The 21,783-nt window shown below is 35.4% G+C and overlaps 1 protein-coding gene across 1 annotated transcript in view; it reads right to left on the reverse strand.

The window, feature by feature from the left end:
* AGMO (alkylglycerol monooxygenase) overlaps positions 1–21,783 on the reverse strand; it is a 326,257-nt gene that overhangs the window by 153,030 nt on the left and 151,444 nt on the right. Inside the window, exons 6-10 of the mRNA XM_058526593.1 lie at positions 12,410–12,476; positions 9,815–9,880; positions 9,645–9,724; positions 6,211–6,345; positions 4,270–4,386 (exon numbers count right to left, since the gene is read on the reverse strand). Coding sequence (XP_058382576.1) covers positions 4,270–4,386; positions 6,211–6,345; positions 9,645–9,724; positions 9,815–9,880; positions 12,410–12,476 — 465 coding nt within the window. The remainder of the gene's footprint in view (positions 1–4,269; positions 4,387–6,210; positions 6,346–9,644; positions 9,725–9,814; positions 9,881–12,409; positions 12,477–21,783) is intronic.

Raw genomic sequence — 21,783 nt, forward strand, 5'->3', positions numbered from 1 at the left:
AAACAAGTTTTACTTTGGAAACATGCTAGCATGTCCATATTTTCATTTCAAATGTGTATTCATGATATCACCCCATGAAGTGGACCCTGGCAGCTGAGGAATTGATTTCCCAAGCATTACTAAACCAAGATCAACATAAAAGTCTGTGGGTCATATCACTAAACTAAACAGTATCTATTTAAATGTATGCATTGCAAGTTTCAGTAAGAAAGGAATGTGCCTTTTACACCTTTGTGGTGGCCATCAAATTGCTTTTTTGACTCCCAAAGTTATTCATACAGAACTTGCACACATAAAACAAGTATGTATTTATCTACTCTTGGTATATGCATAAACAGAAAAGGCTGTGGGACCACAGCAGGGTTCCCAATTACAAGTCAGCCACAACTTTTCTATGTGATTATTGGCTACAGTGAATCTGGAGAAAAAATATTGCTGTTGGATTTTAACGTCTTCATATGCTTTTAAACATTCCCGAGACTAGAAAGGCACTATAGAATTTTGCAAATAAGCAACCTTTGTTCCTAGTTGTACAGTATGTTGTTAGCAAAGAAAAACATGTGTGGTAAACAAGCCAATGCACCTTTCAAAACTCCTTTGTGTCAGGAATGAAGCTGTCTCCAACTCTAATTTTAGTTTGAGAAGGATTCCAACACTTGATATTTCTCTTTGTCAATATATCTCCATGAGTTTCTCATATAGCTGAGTTTCTCATATAGTTTTTTACGGCAGTAGAAAAATCCTGGAAAATCATGATATAAGTTACATCTTTTAATACACACACACTGCATCTGGCTACATTTTTACCCAGGAAGTGCTCACTCATGCCTAGACATTGAAATCTCTTGGTGAACTTAATGTTAAGGGCCTCTATTCAAAATCAAAATGGGGAAATTTCCATTTTTGTTTCTAGGAATTAGTATAGTTTATTTTAGGATTTAACTTAGTACAACTAAAAAAATTAAATAATCAGACTGGACTCAATATTGATTGGTATATCAAAAGTTAGATACTTAGATGTAGATGATCTAGCTTTTTTTCTGATCTCACTTAACTATCTCAACTCTATTAATGCATGCATATTTTAGTCATAATTTAGGCGAACAAATTAAAATAAAAAAGTAATTTAATAAAGTTGTCAGTGATGGGTTAATTATGTAATACTTGAAGAGATGATTATGAGGCCTTAGGTTAAGCAATTAATAAGTCTAACCATTATGGTAATTTGATGTCTACGTGTGCACTGCTAAGAGTGATGTAGTTCACGCCACTTTTAAGAAAGCTTTGCTCCTGAAATAAATTCTTGGTTTCAAACTTTGTCTTCTTTTGAAGCTAAAGGAAAAAGAACCTGGTACAATGTGGAATTGGTTTCATTAGCTGTAGCACATACATGAAAGAGCAAACAATAAGCCAGTATATTTCCTACCATTATATTCTCAAAACATTTCTGGTCGCATTGTACCCTATTTCTTATTTTCACTTCATAAAAGGGAAACTAGAATTTAAATCATTGCTTTCTGCTATAATCAGGAAAGTCTACTACATATTTTCCTATAGCTTCAAAAAATTGTGTGTGGACAGAGAGAGCGTGTGAACTTGTATATTGTTCAGAATTGGGGTCACTATTTGTAGCAATGTTTGATTGTTAATTTTAAATGCAAAATCCACAAACACATATGGACAACACCAATCATTAAAGTCTTTAAATAATGTTAAAAATTAAAATAGCTTTTTCAATGTATTATGCAGTAATCTTTATAATAACTTTTTGTAAATCTATTTTATTTAGCAAGACACACTCTGGCACACACTATTGGTTGCCCAACCAGAAAATATGCCCCATTTCTTCTGTACTAATGTTACGCTGATTTTGTCCAGGCATAAGGAAGGAATGTGTTCAGGGGGAAAGTGAACTCTTTATCCCCAGGGTATGAATTATGCTTGGTATAATTCATTCATGGTTAATTCATGATGGTGTTAGTTATTGGTTCAGTGTGGGCATGTGAATTAGTCTTGAACAATGAGACATGAAAGGACATTTGTTGCAAAATATTTTGGGACTTCTTTTCCTCCTTCTTAAATGAAATGAAATTTACAAGATGCTCTAGGAGACTTGAACTTGCTGCCTTTGCTCACAGTCTGTGAGGAGAGGATGCCAGGAGTTGCTATAATTATCTTATGATGATGAAAGCCGAGAGAATTGTAGAGAAGCCTTTTTGGAAGCTCTACATGTTTGATCTGCTGAACTAATCAGTCCTGGAAACAGTTGCCTCTGAATTTCCAGTTATGTTTAAGCCACATTTAATAGGATATTGTGTTTCTTAGAGCAGAAGATATCTAATAGACACTCATGCTATAGACACTTTAAGTAAAATGGTATTCTGCAGGAAGGTTTGTATGTTACTATGCATTTTATAAGTGTTGAAAGAATATTTTTTGAAAACAAGTTCAAATCACACATTTATGAGTAAGAAAGATTTATATGGATCTAAAATTTATTTTTGTCTACTCAAATCTATTTCTCTTTTTCTATATACTATCATCTCAATTTTTTCTTTCAAGTCAGACTTTTCTCCTCTCAGAGCATGAGGATCCTGTAGAGCTGACTGTTCTCCCATTCATAGACTAATGGTCATGATCCAGGCCTGACCACATTGATTGGTTCAGGATATCCAGATGAACAAAGCCATAATAACATTAGACTCCAATTTGGAATTTTCACTTCTGGGGTTGTTTGTATGGCGGTATTTAAAGCTAGAACTGCTGGTAGCCATCTTGCCGCCATGAAGGCTGAGAGTCTGTAGGAGAATCTGCACTGAGAAAAGCATAGCTGCAAGAAAGAATGAGCAGGTTCCTGATGGCATCATTTGACTCATTGGATCCAGCACTGCCTGAAGAAGAAATAGTCCCAAACTCTTCAGTTATGTGAGTTAATAAATTCACTCTGAGTTGAATATCTGTCACATACAACCAAAAAGTCCTACTTAACACACTCAGTAACCTACTTAGAGTAGACTTCTTTCTGATAATGCACTATGTAAGTCACATGAAATATTTGTAATTGTTCTAGGGGAATTACTGTACCAGGATTATTAAAATGGTATCTAATTATTAAAAACAATTCCATAGGATTTATATATTAAAATCCTTAAAAATACCCTATAGTAGACCCATTTTTCTGCACATAATATTTATTAATGTCTATTACTTATGGGGTTTCTATGCATTGACTGGTAATCTTTCAATAGCACAGACTTATTCTTTGAAAAGGTAATTTATCTTGCCTGAATTCACTGTCCAGTAATCCCATTTGAATTCATTTACATTTTTTCTGGATTCCTGCGTCTTTTTTTTGAACTTTTTCACAGTATTCTTTATGTCTGAAGATAATTTGTCATATTTTTTTAATCTCATTGTCTTTTACAAATGTATAACGGATTCTTTTTTTGACTCTTTTAATGCACTAATTCTCTCTCCAGTTGTCTTTAAACTGCTATTTAAACCATTGACTTCCTCAGGTCTGTTATCATATTTTTGTATTCTAGAAGTTTAATTTGATTATTTCTAAATGTGCCTCATCATTTTTGACAGTCTCTTGTTTCTTGATTTCTCATTTCTTCTTAATTTCATCTTCTCCTTTTTCAAACATATTAAATTTACTTAATTTATAGTTTAGTTACTTTAATTTCCCAAACCTGTTGTTTTTGAGGGTTTGATTCCTTTATTTGTCTTGATGGCTTTCTCCTAGTTTGTTTCTGTGCTTTTACATTCTGAGTTCATAATCATTGGTACTTTCTCTGTGAGAATACTCTGAAACTTGGGTTTAAGGGATTGCTCCAAGCATGATTCTAACATGCATCTTTTAGACACATGAGACCTAATCCAAGAGCACTTGAACTATATTCTTAGTTTAGGTGTATAAATCAATGGCTCGTGTAAATCCTGTACCCATATCTGAGTGAAGGCTGGTTTGTAATTAAAAATTCTCAGGGAAGATTTTTTTTCTACCTCCTCAAAGCCAAGTCAGTATCAATAACATACCATTTGATGGACATTCTATACAGGAACACTTTGGATATAATTAATTAATTTACATTTAATAGTCTAGAAGAATTAATTTACCTGTTTAATTGTGTGGTAGTGCCAAAACTAAAGTAGACAATTACAGAAGAGAATAGAGCACAGCTATAATATAGGGAGCTTATTTTCATTTTCAGACAAAGTGACAGATAATTTTCTCACACTCTGTTTAAAATGGATACCACTTACAGCTTTATCTGCAAAAGTATCTTCATAAAATGCTAGCATCAGAGCAAACTGTACCACTGCATATATCTTTAAGAGTTGAGACGCCAATGATGAGAAGGGAACTTCTTTCCCTGTGACCTAGGAAGACAAGAAAGAAGGCTTTCCTTTATATTGCTCCCTGGCTTATTCTTCTCATTGAAATTCATACTAAGTGAAGAGGAGATATGCAAAAAGAAATGAAAGGTTTAGCTATTCTTTTTTTTTTTTCCAAAATGACTCTAACATTCATTTTTTTGGATAGAAAAAATATAGAAGTTAGGAGACTTGTTTTTCATTTCAGAAGCATTATGATTCTGATTTATTCTGCCTTATAGAAAGCAATGTAAGAATTGATCCAGCAATATGTACTGATGATAAACATAACCACCCTAAACATGAAAATATGAATACAAAAATATGTCCATGATTATACATGAAAGTATAGCAAAAGAAAATATGGAAGGTGATTTTGGGTAGTGTGAATAATCATGCCTAAAAGAGAAATATTGCTTTATTGGAAAACAACTTTCCTAAACTACAGAGTTTCCCAGAAATACTACAATTCTATTTTTATATTGCAGATTTAGGTACCAGTATGACTGTACAGTATTCACTTTGGATTATCTGTTGGAAAAAAGAAAAAATAATAAGTGAACCATAGCTAAATAGACACTTTGGAACTGAAATAAGCAAATTATTTTCACCTACATTAAGTTAGTTCATTGTTACATAACTGATTGTGAACAGAACAAAAAGTGTCTGGGAAATTTTACACAGCAGCTTTCATAACTGGAGGAGAAAACATCCTTATTTTAGATCATGATTTTTTAAAAATAATAATATTCAAATTAAAACATATGATTTTATTTCCTTAAAATATTGGCTAATTTTTATACTTATAATTATCTTTTATACTCATAAAATTTTATTACTCATAATTTTTATACTCATAATGAATAGCAGTTTACTCTTTCTGTTGTTTCTATATTACTATTAGTGATAGTTATTTTAATAAGGAATCACTGTATATCCTGAATGATTGGAAAGAAATTCCCTTTTCATCTCTGTAAGAGGAATTCCAGATTGAAATTGAATTTTTCATTTGGTTTCCAGTGTTTTAAATTTCTACCTTGCTTATTTTTGGTTTTTAATGTGATTTCTGTATTTAATGCTACTGCTCTACTATAAAAGGAATAAAGTTATGGTCTAATCCAATAACCACATCATCTTGGTGTGACTTTAGACCTTCCATTCTGGAGACTCTGTCTTTCATGAACGAAATGAAGGCTAGACTGAATCATCTTTTTTTTTTTTTTTAATTTTTTGTTTATTGCAGTAACATTGGTTTATAACATTGTAAAAATTTCAGGTGTACATCATTATACTTCTATTTCTGCATAGATTACATCATGTTCACCACCACAATACTAATTACAACCCATCACCACACACATGTACCGAATTATCCCTTTCGCCCTCCTCCCTCCCCCCTTCACCTCTGGTAACCACCAATCCAATCTCTGTCTCCATGTGTTTGTTTATTGTTGTTATTATCTACTACTAAATCATCTTTAAGGCTCCTTCCATTTCTAGTGTTTTAGGATTCTGTGACTGAGCCATAGGTGTTTGTCTAGTTTCTGCACTACAAAACAGCTCTTGGCTATGTGTCTGAGTGGATTTGAAAACCAGCCTCTGCTGCTCTGCCCCCATACCATGCTCCCTAGTGTTTGCCTGGGAGAAATCACCCCTCTTACTGGCCCCTAGGTGGTGTCCACTCATTAAGTTATGCACCACAAGGCTGTATCTGCCTAAGAGAACATCTCTTTTCAGATTTGCATGAAGTCAGCATATCTACAGGCTGGCTGTAGACCTGACCATATGAGACTAATCTTCACCATCACCAAGCCCATGAACTCTATTTACCTCTGGGATTTCTTCACTCAGACCAAGTCTTGGTTTACCTGGACCCCAGCCTGGTCCTTTAAATATGACAGAAAACTTATTGAAGAATCCAGATGTGGCCCAGAATGTAGTCCATATGTAAACTAAATAGTGGAACTAGAAGAATAAAAATATAGCTTATTTAAAACAAAAATATTAAATACAATAAATCATGAATTTTATTTTATAGTACAATGTAATTTATATATTTTTTCTGTAATATATAGGTTACGTATAGTTCAATTAATGTGGATTAATAGGCAATTGCATTCCAAACTGTAATTCATTCTATGTATTCTATGTCTTTTAAGTTTAATTGTGTTCTTGTCATATTTCTGAGGTTTCACAAAATTATAATTTTGAAATTAAAAAATAGGGCAATTGTTTAGAAAATTAGCAAAGTAGAAACAATGAGTTAAGAGGCTTTGCTTCCAATGGAATTGACTAGCAGCCTGTGCACTCAACATCCGTATGTAAAGACTTCCTTTTTAAAGTCTTGCTAAATGCATATTAAGGTTGAACATGGAAACATACAGATATTGCATATCTGTTTAAATATTAAATAGTATTTAAAATATTAAAAATCACCCTTATTTACTCTTTTGAGTTATAGACAAACCTGTCTATAATTAAGGAAAAATGTTCAAAGCCATTTCTGATAGTAGACTTCTGTGTATTAAATAGCCCATATTCTGTAATAAGAAAAGAAGGAATTTGCTTACTGAGTCAAAAGTTTGCATTGAGGCTCATAGCAGGAATCCGCATTCTTTAAATAACACAGACTTGACGTACAGAAGTAAAAGTATGCGCACACATTAGAAGTACTCAGTAAATATCAACTATTAGGATATTTAGCTATATCTGCCATACATGTGATAATAATGCACCATAGGATTAAAAATAGTCCTGGAGGTTGGGCATCAGCTATAGACCCTAGAGATGAGCTCTATTATAAGTTAGTCATAAATTAATGTAGAAAGAAGTTTTGGCTCTATCAGAATTTGTGGTCTCACTGGCATTTTCACTGTCTCTCAAAGAATTTAAGCTGCTAGGATAATAAAAATGCTTTTTAAAATTGCTTGAAATATTACCATAAGGAATCTGAAGCAATTAAGGAACAATGTAGAGTTTAGTGGAGCAGATTTTGAGGAAAAAGGAAAAGTTAGGTGCAAACATACTGGAGCTTTGTAATAATAATAATAATTATACGAAAATGTGCTTAGGAGTTATAACACACAGTAATATTCTTGTTTTGTTATTTTGAAAACTGACTGCAATTTTATTCCTGTCATTCTAGACACAAGTCATGAGCAATAATACAAGGTAACATTTTAAAATAGGGAGGACTTTCTTACTGATTTGCTTTCCAATGCCCTGAAACTCCTGGACTCCAAAGAAGAGCGAAGTGAATGGTCTATGCCTAATACTAAGGGGAAAAAAACCCTCTCTGTCAAGAGGGGGCCGTCCTAAGTTGCTTTTGATGCCTCTGAGGAAAAGGAGAGAAATCTAGCTGAGTATAAAGAAATGCAAGTGAAAGTAAGTATAGTTTTTTTGTAGGTTCAGGAACACCTGATTATCACAACTTGCTGATTTGACATTTTTGACAATATAAGTAAGCATCTAGAAGACTAAACCTTAGACACAGTCGTGACAATTACTACACTAAAGGAAATGTTTATGTGAGGGCAGAGGCCTGGGCAATTGAACTTGACACAGCTTCAGCAGCAGCTCATAAATACCTGTGATTGTCTGAACATTGTGTCTCTCCAAATCCTAATCATCCAACTCCTTGTGCAGCTCGTGTTGCACAGTTTTCAAACTCTTATGCTGAAAATATGAACCCCTTTTCCTCAGCAAGAGTGTATACCCCTAAAGCCTTGCTACTTAAAGGATCAGCCATGAAACAGCAGTATCAGCATCACCTCAAGCTTATCAGAAACACAGAATCTTGGACAGATCCCGGACCCACTCAACACAGTCTGCACTTGAATAAGATCCTCCCATGATTCATATGCAGATTAAGTTTGAAAGACTGTCTCCTAGAGGATGGAGACAAGTTGTCTATTCCTTTTTAATCTCCACAGTACAGAGACACGACTACACCCTGTGAAGAAGCAGCTCTCGATGTATTATTTCTAAATTGATTTAAATTATATAAAGCTTATGATTAAGGAAGTACTCTGAAATATTTGTTAGTTTTGTCCTGAGAGAGATGTTTTGTTCTTAGTAATGTCTAACCAGAGAGAGAGAGAGAAAGAGAAAGAGAGAGAAATGCTCTACAGTTGAGAAGAAGAGAAATAATCAATTTTTCTCTTTTAAAGTATGAGAAAAAATGCCTTTCACTTGAAAGTGAAGGTAATTGTGATGGCACAGTGTAAAAGTTAAATAGAGTTAAACAAGTTTTGGGCTTTGCCTGCAACCTACCTTGGTTAAGTTTTCACCTGACAAGCTGTGTGTAGTTGGGTGAATTACTTAAATCCTGGGAACTTCAGTTTCACTCACCAAAAAATGAGGCTAAAAAGAACCACTACCTTACAAGGTTTTAGTAATGGTTATGTTAAATATATGTGCTGCACTCTTAGCAATGCCCTGCATATAGTAAAAGCTCGATAAATGTAAATTTATTTTATTTTAACTTTCTTAAAAACTTGGAAGAGGTAGGTTTGAAAAGCAGACCCAACATGAACCTGTAATTTCCTCCCTTACTGAATGCTGGAAACCCAGTCTCCTGGACAGAGTTGTTGTGGACCAACCTCTTCAGTTTTTTAAGCATTCTTATCTTTTTCTCATTTACCAATCCCCGGCCCCAGGAGTATCTGTGGTGGTCTGCCGCTGACGGATCAGAGCTTCACAGACATTCCTCATTTCTCTAGTGCCAGCCATTGAGACCAGTGAACAACCAATACCACATGTCTAGCAGAGAAGTCGTCCAGTGCAACAAGTCTTAGCAGGTGAGGTAATGTGCACACCCAACCAACCCGTAATAGCTCCTGACACCTAGGTCCAAGAAGAGTAGGGCAAAGGCCTCACATTGAATTTCTAACCAGAGTCATGCAGCCTTGCAGCAAATATTTTTCTTATTGAGGGATCAGTCTTAATTATACTTTTTACTACCGCTTCTTCTGAATACATGAATACATTTCAGGTCTATTCTGAGAAAGAACATGTTTGCTAAAGAGTCTTTTTTTTTATTCTACATAGTAGATATATTTAAAAATTCTTATAATGAGATGTTTTTAAATGTATTTTGCCCCAGTTGATGCAAGTCTTTGAGCGCTAGAGTTATTTCCAAATTCTTTTACAGTTAAAAAACTTTTTTCAGGGCATTGTAATGCACTTCCACCTCATATTCTTTTAAATATGAGATTTGTGAAAGGATATAATCAATTCAGAAAAAATGAAACTAATTACATTACCTGCACCTTAAATGGTTCAAATGTGTTAACGGGATGTGTTAGACCATATACAACTTTTTCATTCTCTGCCTCAAATGTCCCTGGAAGATAAACATTAAAGATATGATCTTTGACTTTCTGTGAATTAATGAGCTAATTTAATTTCTTTTATTCTCATACTTTTTACTTACCAAAAATTCTATCCCATATAATAAGAGTGCCAGCATAATTTTTGTCTATGCAATAACGGTTTCTGCCTATGAGACAAAATATTAAAAAATAATTATAAAAAATGCAGTTAAGCTTTTTGAAACATCTCGTTGTCTTATACTTTAGAACCCATTCAAAAAATTAAGACTCATGCAAGAGAATGATTTCCTTATGAATGGCTTTTCATTAACATTAGACTTTACTTGCCAGTAAATTGTTTTCATTCAATTTATTTTTCAGTAAATTTTACTAAAAAGAGCAAAGATTTCCTTAAAACTATATATACTTAGAATTATCCCAGATTTTAAAAAATGTTTTTGCTTACAATTTTTCCATTTTTTAAAAAATCTGGGATATTCTAAGTAACTCTTTTTTAAGGACTATCAAAGAGTAATAATTAAAAATTAAATGGCCTGGGGAAAAAAAGGCAGTAAGAAATAAGATAAATAATATATGTACATTTGTTTTTTTTTTTTTAATTTTGAAGTGAGTTGTTATCTGTATCCCTTTTCTCTGCATCTTTCCCAGGAAGAAAATTTTCTACTTCGAGTGAGACTTTACTATTTTTTTAATCCTAAAAGACATAAGTGAAAATTAAATTACCCTTGATTATTTTTATTAACTCATAACATATATGATATTTTTCCTATTCCAAAGTATTCAAATTGTAATTTAAATTTAAATAGCTGGGCATAGTTTCTTTAATTTAAAAAAGCTTAAATAGACACAAGTATATCCACATGATTGTAAATCAAAGAAAAAGAATATTAACCCACCAAATCACTGCTCTAATAAACTCAACTGTCTTCATATGCCCTCGTTTCTTTACGTGCCTTCCACACATGCAAATGTACATTTGAAAGTGAAGACACAAGGAAAAATCCCCCCCAGTGCAAAAGTTGAGTGGGGCTAGCTACACAGGTGCACAACCCATTGCCATAAGTGGGCTGAATAGTGGTTCTCTGTTGGAGTGGAGAGCACTTTGCCCCTCAGTTGACATGTAGCAATGTCTGGAGAATTTGTTTGTAGTCACAACAGGAGGGGATATTATTGGTATCTAGTACGTGGAGATCAACATCCTATAATACACAGGGCAGTTTCCCCAGCCCTCCATCCCCAAATGAAGAACCGTCTGGTTTAAAATGTTAGTAGTGCTGAGGCTAAAAAACCTTGATATAAAGCAGCATAAGTGGGAAGGTGCTTTGAAGCCAAACAGAGGAAATTAGCAACTTTCTTCTTCAATATGGACTTGTTCTTCTCCATTCTTGTATGTTCTTTTTTTTTTTTGTGAGGAGATCAGCCCTGTGCTAACATCCGCCAATCCTCCTCTTTTTTTGCTGAGGAAGACGGCCCTGGGCTAACATCTGTGCCCATCTTCCTCCACTTTATATGGGACGCCGCCACAGCATGCCTTGCCAAGCAGTGCGTCGGTGCGCACCCGGGATCCGAACCAGCGAACCCCGGGCTGCCGCAGCGGAGCGCGCGCACTTAACCGCTTGCGCCACCGGGCCGGCCCCCTTGTATGTTCTTTTATATGGAGAAAACCCTAAGAGTATAAAACTCTTGGACGCTCCACTCGCTCACTAACTATGCCCTGGGAGTAGGAGAAGGACTGTTGAGTTTGGAAGAGGCAACTGAGCATGTGCAGCCTGACCTCATCCTCTCCTCTTCCTGGGGGAGTTTGTGTTTCCGCTCTGCTCTCTGCCATGAGAAAGAGACCTGCTCCCCTTGGGAAGGCAGGCCTGCGGTGCTCCAGTGCTGCCTGTGATGCCTGGAAACTTATAAAAACAGGACAACAGTATTTATCCTTCTATTACTGACTTCTTTCTCTCAACATTATCTTTGTGAGATTTATTCACGCCATTACACGTAGCAATAGTTTGGACATTTTCATTGCTATATAATTCTCCATTTCATGAATAGTCTACAATTTATCTGTTCTACTGTTAATAATATTTGAAGCATATCTCTTTTTTTTCCTATTACAAACAATGCTGACATGTACATTCTTGTATAGGTCTTTTGGTGCACATATGTAAACATTTCTGTTATTTCTTAAGCTGGTGTCTTTAAACCTTAGACACTAGCCAAATAGGATTTTCTCCTTGTCAGGCAAATGTGGCATATGTTGAGTTTGTTCACAGAATTTAGGCAAGAAAGTGAAGTGTTGTTTATTAGGCTTTCCTCAAATCCCAACAGTTTTTAAGACCAGGGACTCTCAGGCTATAGACAGGAATGACCCCCAGTATTGGGTCAAGGAGTGGCCTTCAACAAGCTCCTTCAAGATGTAAAGTGTATATCCCCTCAGCTGGTTAACTCGTTTTTCCACTACAACTAAGGAGATCTCAACAAAAGGGAAAATACAAAAACCAGATAATAAGAAGTTTTGTTTTGTTTTTCTCCAGTCCTTGCTTTGGAGATGAGGCTTGTCCAGGTACAAAAGAAGAATCGATGCTTATTTATACAGTGTATACTGACTGTGTTGAGTAACTGTGATGAAATGAAGTGATGAAAAATAATAGCATCACTTTTAAAGAAAAGAAGAAAGAAAGAAAAAACACATCAGATATCCTTACCATGATGGACTCTATGATGGCTAGGAGTATTGAGAATCAGTTCCAAAGGACCAAGGTTATTGATGACCTGTTTAAAACAAAAGGAATATTTATACACATAGTTATCACCAAATGTATATGTAATACATAAGTACTCATATTAAAACCACACATGGGTTAAGAAATATGCAAGTTTCATGGTTTGCATGGGAGAGTTGGAAGAAGTTTCTTTACTACCTGGTGCTCATATAAAGACAAAAATAATCTCATAACTCTATTCTGAGAGACAGTATGGTAGTGAGCCGAAGAGCTAGCCTGCCTCAGTTCGGTCCCTGGATTATCCATTTATTACTATGTGATCTTGGGAAAATAATTTATGCCTTTTATAACTCAATTTCCTCATCTTTAAAATGAAAATATTAACAGTATAATACATAATAATGTTCTGAGGATTACAAATGTTAACGTATTTACATACTACTATTGCCAAGGCATACTTCTCTCAGGGTTCAGGGAGTTTTATGTTTTTCACCTTTCAACTATGTCTTTGATGTTTTATGTTAGTAAAGCATAAGTAGGGGAGGGAAAACACAGTATTATATTCGTTTTCTGGAGTTGGTGTCACCCAATAATCAGCCACGTAGTAACGATTTACTATTGCAGCTGTTATCTGTTGCATTAAGGTGAGCCTGCTCATTCAAGCAGAATCCTAACTGGTCTCTTACATGTAGATGCATCGTCTACTAGTCCACCCTAGAGGCACAATTCAAAGTCAAATATATAAAGGGTCCTTTTTGTCAAGTAAAGACCCTTCAAAATCTGGTCTATAACACTCTAATGTTCTCTTTCACCATTTCTCAGTAAGAATCCCCTATGCCAGAGTCTGCAAATTCTAAGGAGTATAGGAACCAGGTAGGTGACATAAAAAAGAACAGCAGGCCGTGTGTAAGATATTTGGTATGTTATATAACTAATATTGGGCAACATGGGAACCTTTCCAATCTTAATGACATTGTTCTTTCTTCCATCAACGGTGGAAGATAACAGAATGTTTTACTTTTATTTATATATTTATATTCATTTATATGCTATCTAAACGAATGTATTAGAACATACCAATGACAAAATCAATCCATTATTAATGCTATTTTAAGAAATTATTCACCTCTAGTGTTAACTTCCATTTAGAGGATATATGAGGAATAAAGGAATAAGTTAAATGATGCTTAAGGGAAAAAAACAGCCACTGATAATCATGACACTAACATGAATTTGGTAATAAGTCAGTGATATGGGAAAAAAATAGGGAGATGGGACTGCTTAAAATTAAAAGATATTTTAGATACATAACAACCAATATAGTGTGGGGATCTTGTTTGTATACTGATTTGAACAAACCAAACATAAAAGACATTTTATAGTTAATGAGGGAAAATTGATTATAAATACAGTATTACATGATACAAAATACTGTTTATATTGGGAGTTATAATGGTGCTGTCATGGTGTAAGAAAATATAATTGTTTTTTTAGAGTTGTATAACTGTAATATACATGATATGAGATCTAGGTTTTACTACAAAATATTTGGCAATGAAAAAGAAAAAAAGACAGCCCATGCAAATGAATCAAAATCATAATGATTTTTGAATTGAAGTGATGGAGATACATGAATTCATTCCATTATTCTCTCTACTTTTCTGAATGTTCGAAAATTTCTATGATAGATTTTTAAATAAAAGAGATTGCTACTCTAGTAGTACACAGTAACACTCATTACCCAGTTGAAAATATTAGTGGATTCCTCAAGTCCCAAACCTACTTCTAGATTGCAACTCTTTATAGAGCATGGTTTCATTATTTTTTTGGCAGTCTCAGACATTAAAACACCCAATTTACAATTGCTCCGTAAATGTGAACAGCCACAGTAGCCACACCATCTTCAGCCTGGAGAGTCCTGTACCCTCTTGAAGTAGGAGCTGTGGCAGTGTTGCCATGTAACAAAGCTGCATCCCTCCCCCCCGCCGGGGCAGGTGCCACCATCATCTTATTAGACCCATTGTTTACACGGCTGAAAGAAATAGTCCTTGCCTCCCATACTCCTGTCCAACTTTTAAGGAATTCTCAGTTTCCAATATGGGACAGACAGAAATGTTTGCATGCAAACTATGTCTAATATTATGTGCTGTATATTAATTAAAGCTTTTCTCTCTTTCTTTTCCTTTTTTTTTTTTTTTGTTTGTTTCTCTCTCCTCATCTCTCCCCCTCTCTCATTCTCTATTTCTTTCTTCTAATCTGGAGTTCTAGCACCATTTTTAAAGTTATTTCTAGGAAAGTTGTATTATAAGCTCCAACAATAGACTTTGCAGTTAACTCATACAGCAGGACTCATTTATACATGAAGAACTATCTGTATTTTTTAATTTCAGAAGTTCAAAATACTGTGAAATATATAGCCCTTATAGATCAGACTACATTCCTACGAAATAAGACACACGAGGTATTATCCCACAAGTACAGTATTAATGACCAGGAATTGGGAGGGGTGTATGTAGAAATAACCCTGTATTTTATTGGACTACATCGCTTTGTACTTGGCGGAAAAATATTTGTTGAGAAGAAGAATGACGATGGAGAAAGAACAAGAAAGTGGGGTTTCTCAGCAGTCAGAACATTGAAATCTGATGCTTTGGCCCGGCTTTGTATCTCTGGCAGAGAACCACATGGCAAAGGAGAAAACCATTTTATCCTTGTTTGTCTCTTTGGTGCCTAGCATATGTTACAAAAACAGACAACAAAAGGGAGTGGAGGAGACTACACTGACTGGCTTCTGCTACCCAGATGCATTTCCGATCCTTGGTCCTGGCGTATGTGCTGCCAGATTGAAAGCCACACAAATGGTGAGTGCGTTCAGATGACTGGAGTCTTGGCTGAGTGTGTTATTTTTTTAATGTCAAGCACTTTTCCTCAAAGAAAATTTTTTGCTCCTGCAGGCTAGAGAATGGTGATATCAATATTTAAAGTTCCTTTTTTTTTTTTTTTTTTTTTTAGTTAAAAGCCAAGTACAACACAGGCAACAACAGTTAAATTTCCTGGTAGTGCCTATGAGTACCTTGGAGCTGGGGAGGACCACCTCGGTGTGGGAGATGATTCATCATTCAGACAGCCCAGTCAGAACCTCTCTTGAAGAAAACCCCTTTGATTCAAAGTCATGGAGAAGTCATTAATAATTAATAAGAGTTGAGCATAACGACTTAATTATCGAAGACTTTTGCAAATTCAGTCATTTCACAATTCAACCACATCTAGCTTTGAATCACTTCCTGAAAATATGTTACTGTGGAAATAATTGAAGCTATTCTCATTTTTAGAAGTTATTTATTTGTCTTGGTTTTTTACATTTAGATGTGCTAATTTAATTTATGGAATTTTAGAACATATAGAGGGCTTAAAGTAATATAGCCCAATACTCTATTATTATTATTATTTTTAAAGATTTTATTTATTTATTTTTCCCCCCAAAGCCACAGCAGATAGTTGTATGTCGTAGCTGCACATCCTTCTAGTTGCTGTATGTGGGACGCGCCTTAGCATGGCCGGAGAAGGGGTGCGTCAGTGCGCGCCCGGAATCCGAACCTGGGCCGCCAACAGCGGAGTGCACGCACTTAACTGCTAAGCCACAGGGCCGGCCCTCTATGATTTTTTTCAAAAAGCATAAAACTGAAGCTCAGAGAAGTTAAATTACTAGCCCAAGTTTAAATATGTTGCAGGAAGCACTGAAGTCTTCTCAGTTTCAGCTCAGGAATCTTTCTATTTTTCTATCATATAGCTTTTAAGAGATACAGCATTTTTTCCATCAAATAAAAATATTTTAAACTTTTAGAACTTTAATGGGAAATAACTAAATGCTTTTTGACTACATTTCAGTTAAAAGTGAATCCAGGTATTTATAAAGAGCCTAGAGATTTCAGCTTCTGAGCTGCCCCTCATGATATTTTAGACACTTCTGGTGCTTCTTAGGTCTCAAGCAATGATCTAAGTCTTGTATCCTGTAGTTTTGTGTCTAGGTTTTATAACGTGAGGACCATGGATGTCTAGAAAGGCCACGGATGGGTTTCAGAGTGTCAAGAACACCTTGAAATGTCATACCAAATTTTACACTTATGTACATATGGGTATTTTACTGGGTGGAAACTACCCTTTTCATCATACACTCAAAGGGATGCATAAGTCCCCAGAGGTTAAAAAGCAGTGTCCTAAACAGAGAGCTTTAGATTATTTCTTTTGCCCTCTTTATTTATATTGTGTTTTTAGTTTCCGTATTATTAAAACTTGGGTGCTAATTTCTCACCCAAACTTCAAAAATAGTAACTTAAACATTTTTTCTGCCTATTTCTTGAAATCATTCTTTTCCAAAAAGACCGTCTCTTAAGCTGTTTTTACATGTACAATTATGAAGTACTACAAATGAATAAATAATAAAAATAATTTTATAATAATAAGCTCCATCCATTCTATCGATTTACTTTTTTTTTTTTCTGTGAGGAAGATCAGCCCTGAGCTAACATCCATGCCAATCCTCCTCTTTCTTGCTGAGGAAGACTGGCCCTGGGCTAACAGCGAGCAGATCTTCCTCCGCTTTATGTGGGACGCCGCCTCAGCATGGCCTGACACGCAGTACATCGGTGCGCACCCAGGATCCGAACCGGGCCTCCGGCAATGGAGTGCGCACACTTAACCGCTATGCCACAGGGCCGGCCCCTATCAATTAACTTTTTTTTTTTTAATTTTTTGTTTATTGCAGTAACATTGGTTTATAACGTTGTATAAGTTTCAGGTGTACATCATTATACTTCTATTTCTGCATAGATTACATCATGTTCACCATCCAAATACTAACTACAACCCATCACCACACACTTGTGCCGAATTATCCCTTTCGCCCTCCTCCCTCCCCCCTTCCCCTCTGGTAACCACCAATCCAATCTCTGTCTCTATGTGTTTGTTTGTTGTTGTTATTATCTACTACTTAATGAGGGCAATCATATAGTATTTGACCTTCTCCCTCTGACTTATTTCACTTTGCATAATACCCTCAATGCCCATCCATGTTGTCACAAATGGCTGGATTTCATCGTTTCTTATGGCTGAGTAGTATTCCAATTAAAAAATGTGCAAAAGACCTGAACAGATATTTCTCCAAAGAAGATATACAGATGGCCAACAGACACATGAAAAGATGTTCAAAATCATTAACTATCAGGGAAATGCAAATCAAAACTACAATGAGATATCACCTCACGCCCGTCAGAATGGCTATAATTAACAAGACAGGAAACAACATGTGTTGGAGAGGATGTGGAGAGAAGGGAACTCTCACACACTGCTGGTGGGAGTGCAAACTGGTGCAGCCACTATGGAAAACAGTATGGAGATTCCTCAAAAAATTAAGGATAGATCTACCATATGATCCAGCTATTCCACTGCTGGGTATTTATCCAAAGAACTTGAAAACACCAATGTGTAAAGATATATGCACCCCTGTATCCATTGCAGCATTATTCATAATAGCCAAGACTTGGAAGCAACCTAAGTGCCCATCAACTAACTTTTAACCAGCAGAAGTGCTCTGGATCATCTGCTGCATTGGTCACATGCTCCTTACTTCTCTCTCCACCATTTATGGTGGGGGTAGGGAAGAAGAGTTAAATGTAAAAGCAAGAGAATGGGGGTCATGAGACTCTGTCATCTTCTCTTCGTATCATTTCCCCTCATCAAAAATAAAACGAACTTAAATGAAAAACTCTCATAATAAACTAAACAAAGTCCAAAAAAATTGGAATTCAAAGCTGTTCACACCCTTCCTCAAGACTGATTTCCAATGTTCTCTTTCTTCTGCTTCTAAGACCTTCACCTCCCATCTTGACCTGTTGGAATCCTGCTCTTGCTTCAAGACTTACCTAAATTTTCCAAGCACTCTTCCTGATTTTCCAATGAGAATTTTGTTTTCCATTCTCTGAATACATATTGGGACATCACTATTATTATTATTATTATTTTTGCTGGGAAAGATTCGCCCTGAGCTACAGCTGTTGCCAATCTTCCTTTCTCTTTTTTTTTTTCCCTCTCCCCAAAACCCCAGTACATAGTTGTATATTCTAGTTGTAAGTCCTTGTAGTTCTTCTATGCGAGCTGCTGCCACAGCATGGCTACTGACAGAGTGGTGTGGCTCTGCACCTGGGAACCGAACTTGGGCCACCAAAGAAGAGCATGCCAAACTCTAACTACTAGGCTATCAGGGCTGGCTTGAGACATCACTAATTTTTGTGTCATGCTGTGTCCTAGTTATTTGTGTTTATTTCCCATACTAGATTGCAAGTTCCATGAGGTCAGAAACTGTGCCTCACCCTTCTTTAGGTTTCTCATAGCACCTACAACATCGCCTTGCATATAGTGATTGCTCAACAAGATTGTATTGAGTAAATAAATCCATTTCACTGCCCTCCACACTTATGCCTTTCTAGTAGTGGTTCTCACAGGGGGGTGATTGTGCTGCCAGGGGACATTTGGCAATGTCTGGAGATATTTTTGACTGTCACAACTGGGGGAAGTGCTACTGGAATCTAGTGAGTAGTGGGTTTCAGTGCTGCTAAATATCGTACAGTGCACAGGACAGTCTTCCAAAATAAGAATGACCTGGTCCAAAAAGCCAGTAGTGCCAAGATTGAGAAACTCTGCTTCATGGGTATAAATTTCTTGCGGTGCTCCAGTCTTTTGTGGTTCAGGAGGGAAGCATTGTATAATTTCTGCCTTCTTATTTGGAAGTCAAAGGGAGAGGTGCATTAGGGAATGACTCTAGTGGTCAGTCCCAAGACTAGAGGCAAAACATGAGTCTGCAGTGCCCTTAGAGTTAAAGCCAGGAAAGTAAGTCCAAACATGATCTTTGATCTAGTGAATTGAAAAATTAAGACAAATGGCTAAAATGAAGTGGCTAAAAACAAAACAAAACGGAAAATCACAGAGACTAGGTGATGAGATAGTCAAATTCTGGTGATCACTGGCAGGTGAATTATTCAATTCATTTACTCAATTATTTTTATGTTATCTCAGTACAGGTCTGTGAGGGCTTCAGTTTCAATGAAAAGAGCCAGAGACGGAAAACATAGTTTCCATATCACCAAGTGATTTTGAAATTTCTTTTGAGAATTCTTATGACCCCCACCTTGCCCTGCAGTCACACTTTGACTGAACAGAATGACTTAGAGTCCAAAAAGTTTAATGAAAATTTCACTGCATCTAGGTTACTAGCATGGAATAATTTTGCTTTAGAAATTGATAAACTAAGTACATGTGATAAATCGAATAATTAAATGCTGACTATGAACTGATTGCAATTAATTCTTTCCATGATATAGTTCTCAGGAGTTTTCTTTTTTTTTTTTTTTTTCACCTGAGTTTTTCTTTTTTTTTTTTTTTTTTTGTTTATTGCAGTAACATTGGTTTATAACATTGTAAAAATTTCAGGTGTACATCATTGTACTTCTATTTCTGCATAGATTACATCATGTTCACCACCAAAATACTAATTACAACCCATCACCACACACATGTACCGAATTATCCTTTTCACCCTCCTCCCTCCCCCCTTCTCCTCTGGTAACCACCAATCCAACCTCTGTCCCTATGTGTTTGTTTATTGTACCCCACATTACCTGAAAAACATACTTCTATAGGTCTTTACAATTGAAATTGAAAAATCACTTAGAATTGAACTCTATAAAGCATCAAAATAAATATTCTAAATTAATGTTTTATTTGAATTTATTTCTTGTAGAATTAACTTATCCATTCTATACATTTCTTAATTATTTTCACTGATTCTTCTGATTGGAAAACATTGACTGGTTAGATTTTTGGAGTTCAGTTAAGAGTACAGAAATGATTAACCAATGATCAAGTTGGAAGATAAGATTTGTTTTCAACAAAAATATTTAGTTAATTCAAGATAAAATTATTTTGTTTGTTTGAATTGCTTGGAAAATTGCCTCCTCTCACCTCACTCTGACTATTGAGGTTGGAAAAGAGACTTTCTAAATCTAATAAAAAACTCTTAATTCCATTATTTTGTCAAATTTTAGAATAAAATTGGGAATGTCATATTATATTTCTACCCTCTAGGTTTTCCATCTGCAGATGGGTACTAAAATACTGGAATATATTATCAAAAGGTCAAAGGAATATTTATAACTACTTGCTTTTCAGAAACAAGGCATGAGCCTATAGTTAATTGTAATTTATTTTTCCAAATAAGAGATGCTTACAAATATTCATGCTTCCTGTCTGAGAGGGAAAAATCATAATAGGGAAAATATGTCCTAAGAGGCATATGTTTTACAGAATCCATATTATAAAAACGAATGTGCTAACAATATGATAAATGCTGGAGAGTGACTGGGCTGGGGGTGAAGTGAAATGAAATCTCCATAGTAGGAAAATGCCTGCATTCAGATGAGCATAGGTTAGAGTGATGACATTGACTCTAACTAGTCAAGACTTTTCTTTACAGCATCATGCATGATTGATGTTCCAGAGGGACCCATACCACTGTGGGCCTCTGTGTTTCACTGCAGTCAGTATGTAAGGGAAATACTAAGCCAGCTCCTAAAATATTTATCATCTGATATAAAAATCATTGTCATGTTATATTTTACTGAGAAAGATATGCTTGAAGTGCAGTCTGAAAATGGCAAAACTTTCCAGGTAAATTAGTGGCAAGATTCAATGCAAACCCAAACTAAAATTAAATGGACTAACAGTTATATCATGATTAGTTGGCTTTTTCCTGGCTAATCTTCTTCTGTCCTTCCCTCCCTTCCTTCTTTTCTTTCTCTGTTCCGTTTCTTCCTTCCTTCCTCCCTCTCTCCCTCTCCCTTTCTTTCTTTCTTTCCTCGCTCCTTCCTTCCCTTTTTCTTTCCTTCCTTCCCCCTCTCTTTCTTTCTTTTTCATTCTTTCCTTCTTTCTTTCATCTATCCGTCTATCTAAACATGTATGCATGTGCATTTGTGTATAAAAAATTGGAGAATCTTTTATTTTGAAAGATCTTTACAATTAACTATAGACTCATGCATATCTTTTGAAAAAGTAAGTGGTTATAAATATTTCTATAACCTTCAATAATATATTCCAGTATTTTAGTCCCATTTACAGAGAGAAAACCTGAAGGACAAAAATATTAATGTATATACATATATTTATCTTTAGTAAATATATTTATCGTCTATATTAAATATTAACTATTTACTCAAACATCAATCAGCAACTATTTTAAGTACCAAACTATCAATAGTAGTTTTCTATTATCATTGGAAATAATCTGTTTCAGATCATTAAAATCT

The sequence above is a fragment of the Diceros bicornis genome, chromosome 3 (assembly GCF_020826845.1).
Source record: "Diceros bicornis minor isolate mBicDic1 chromosome 3, mDicBic1.mat.cur, whole genome shotgun sequence".
Taxonomy (NCBI): Eukaryota; Metazoa; Chordata; class Mammalia; order Perissodactyla; family Rhinocerotidae; genus Diceros; species Diceros bicornis.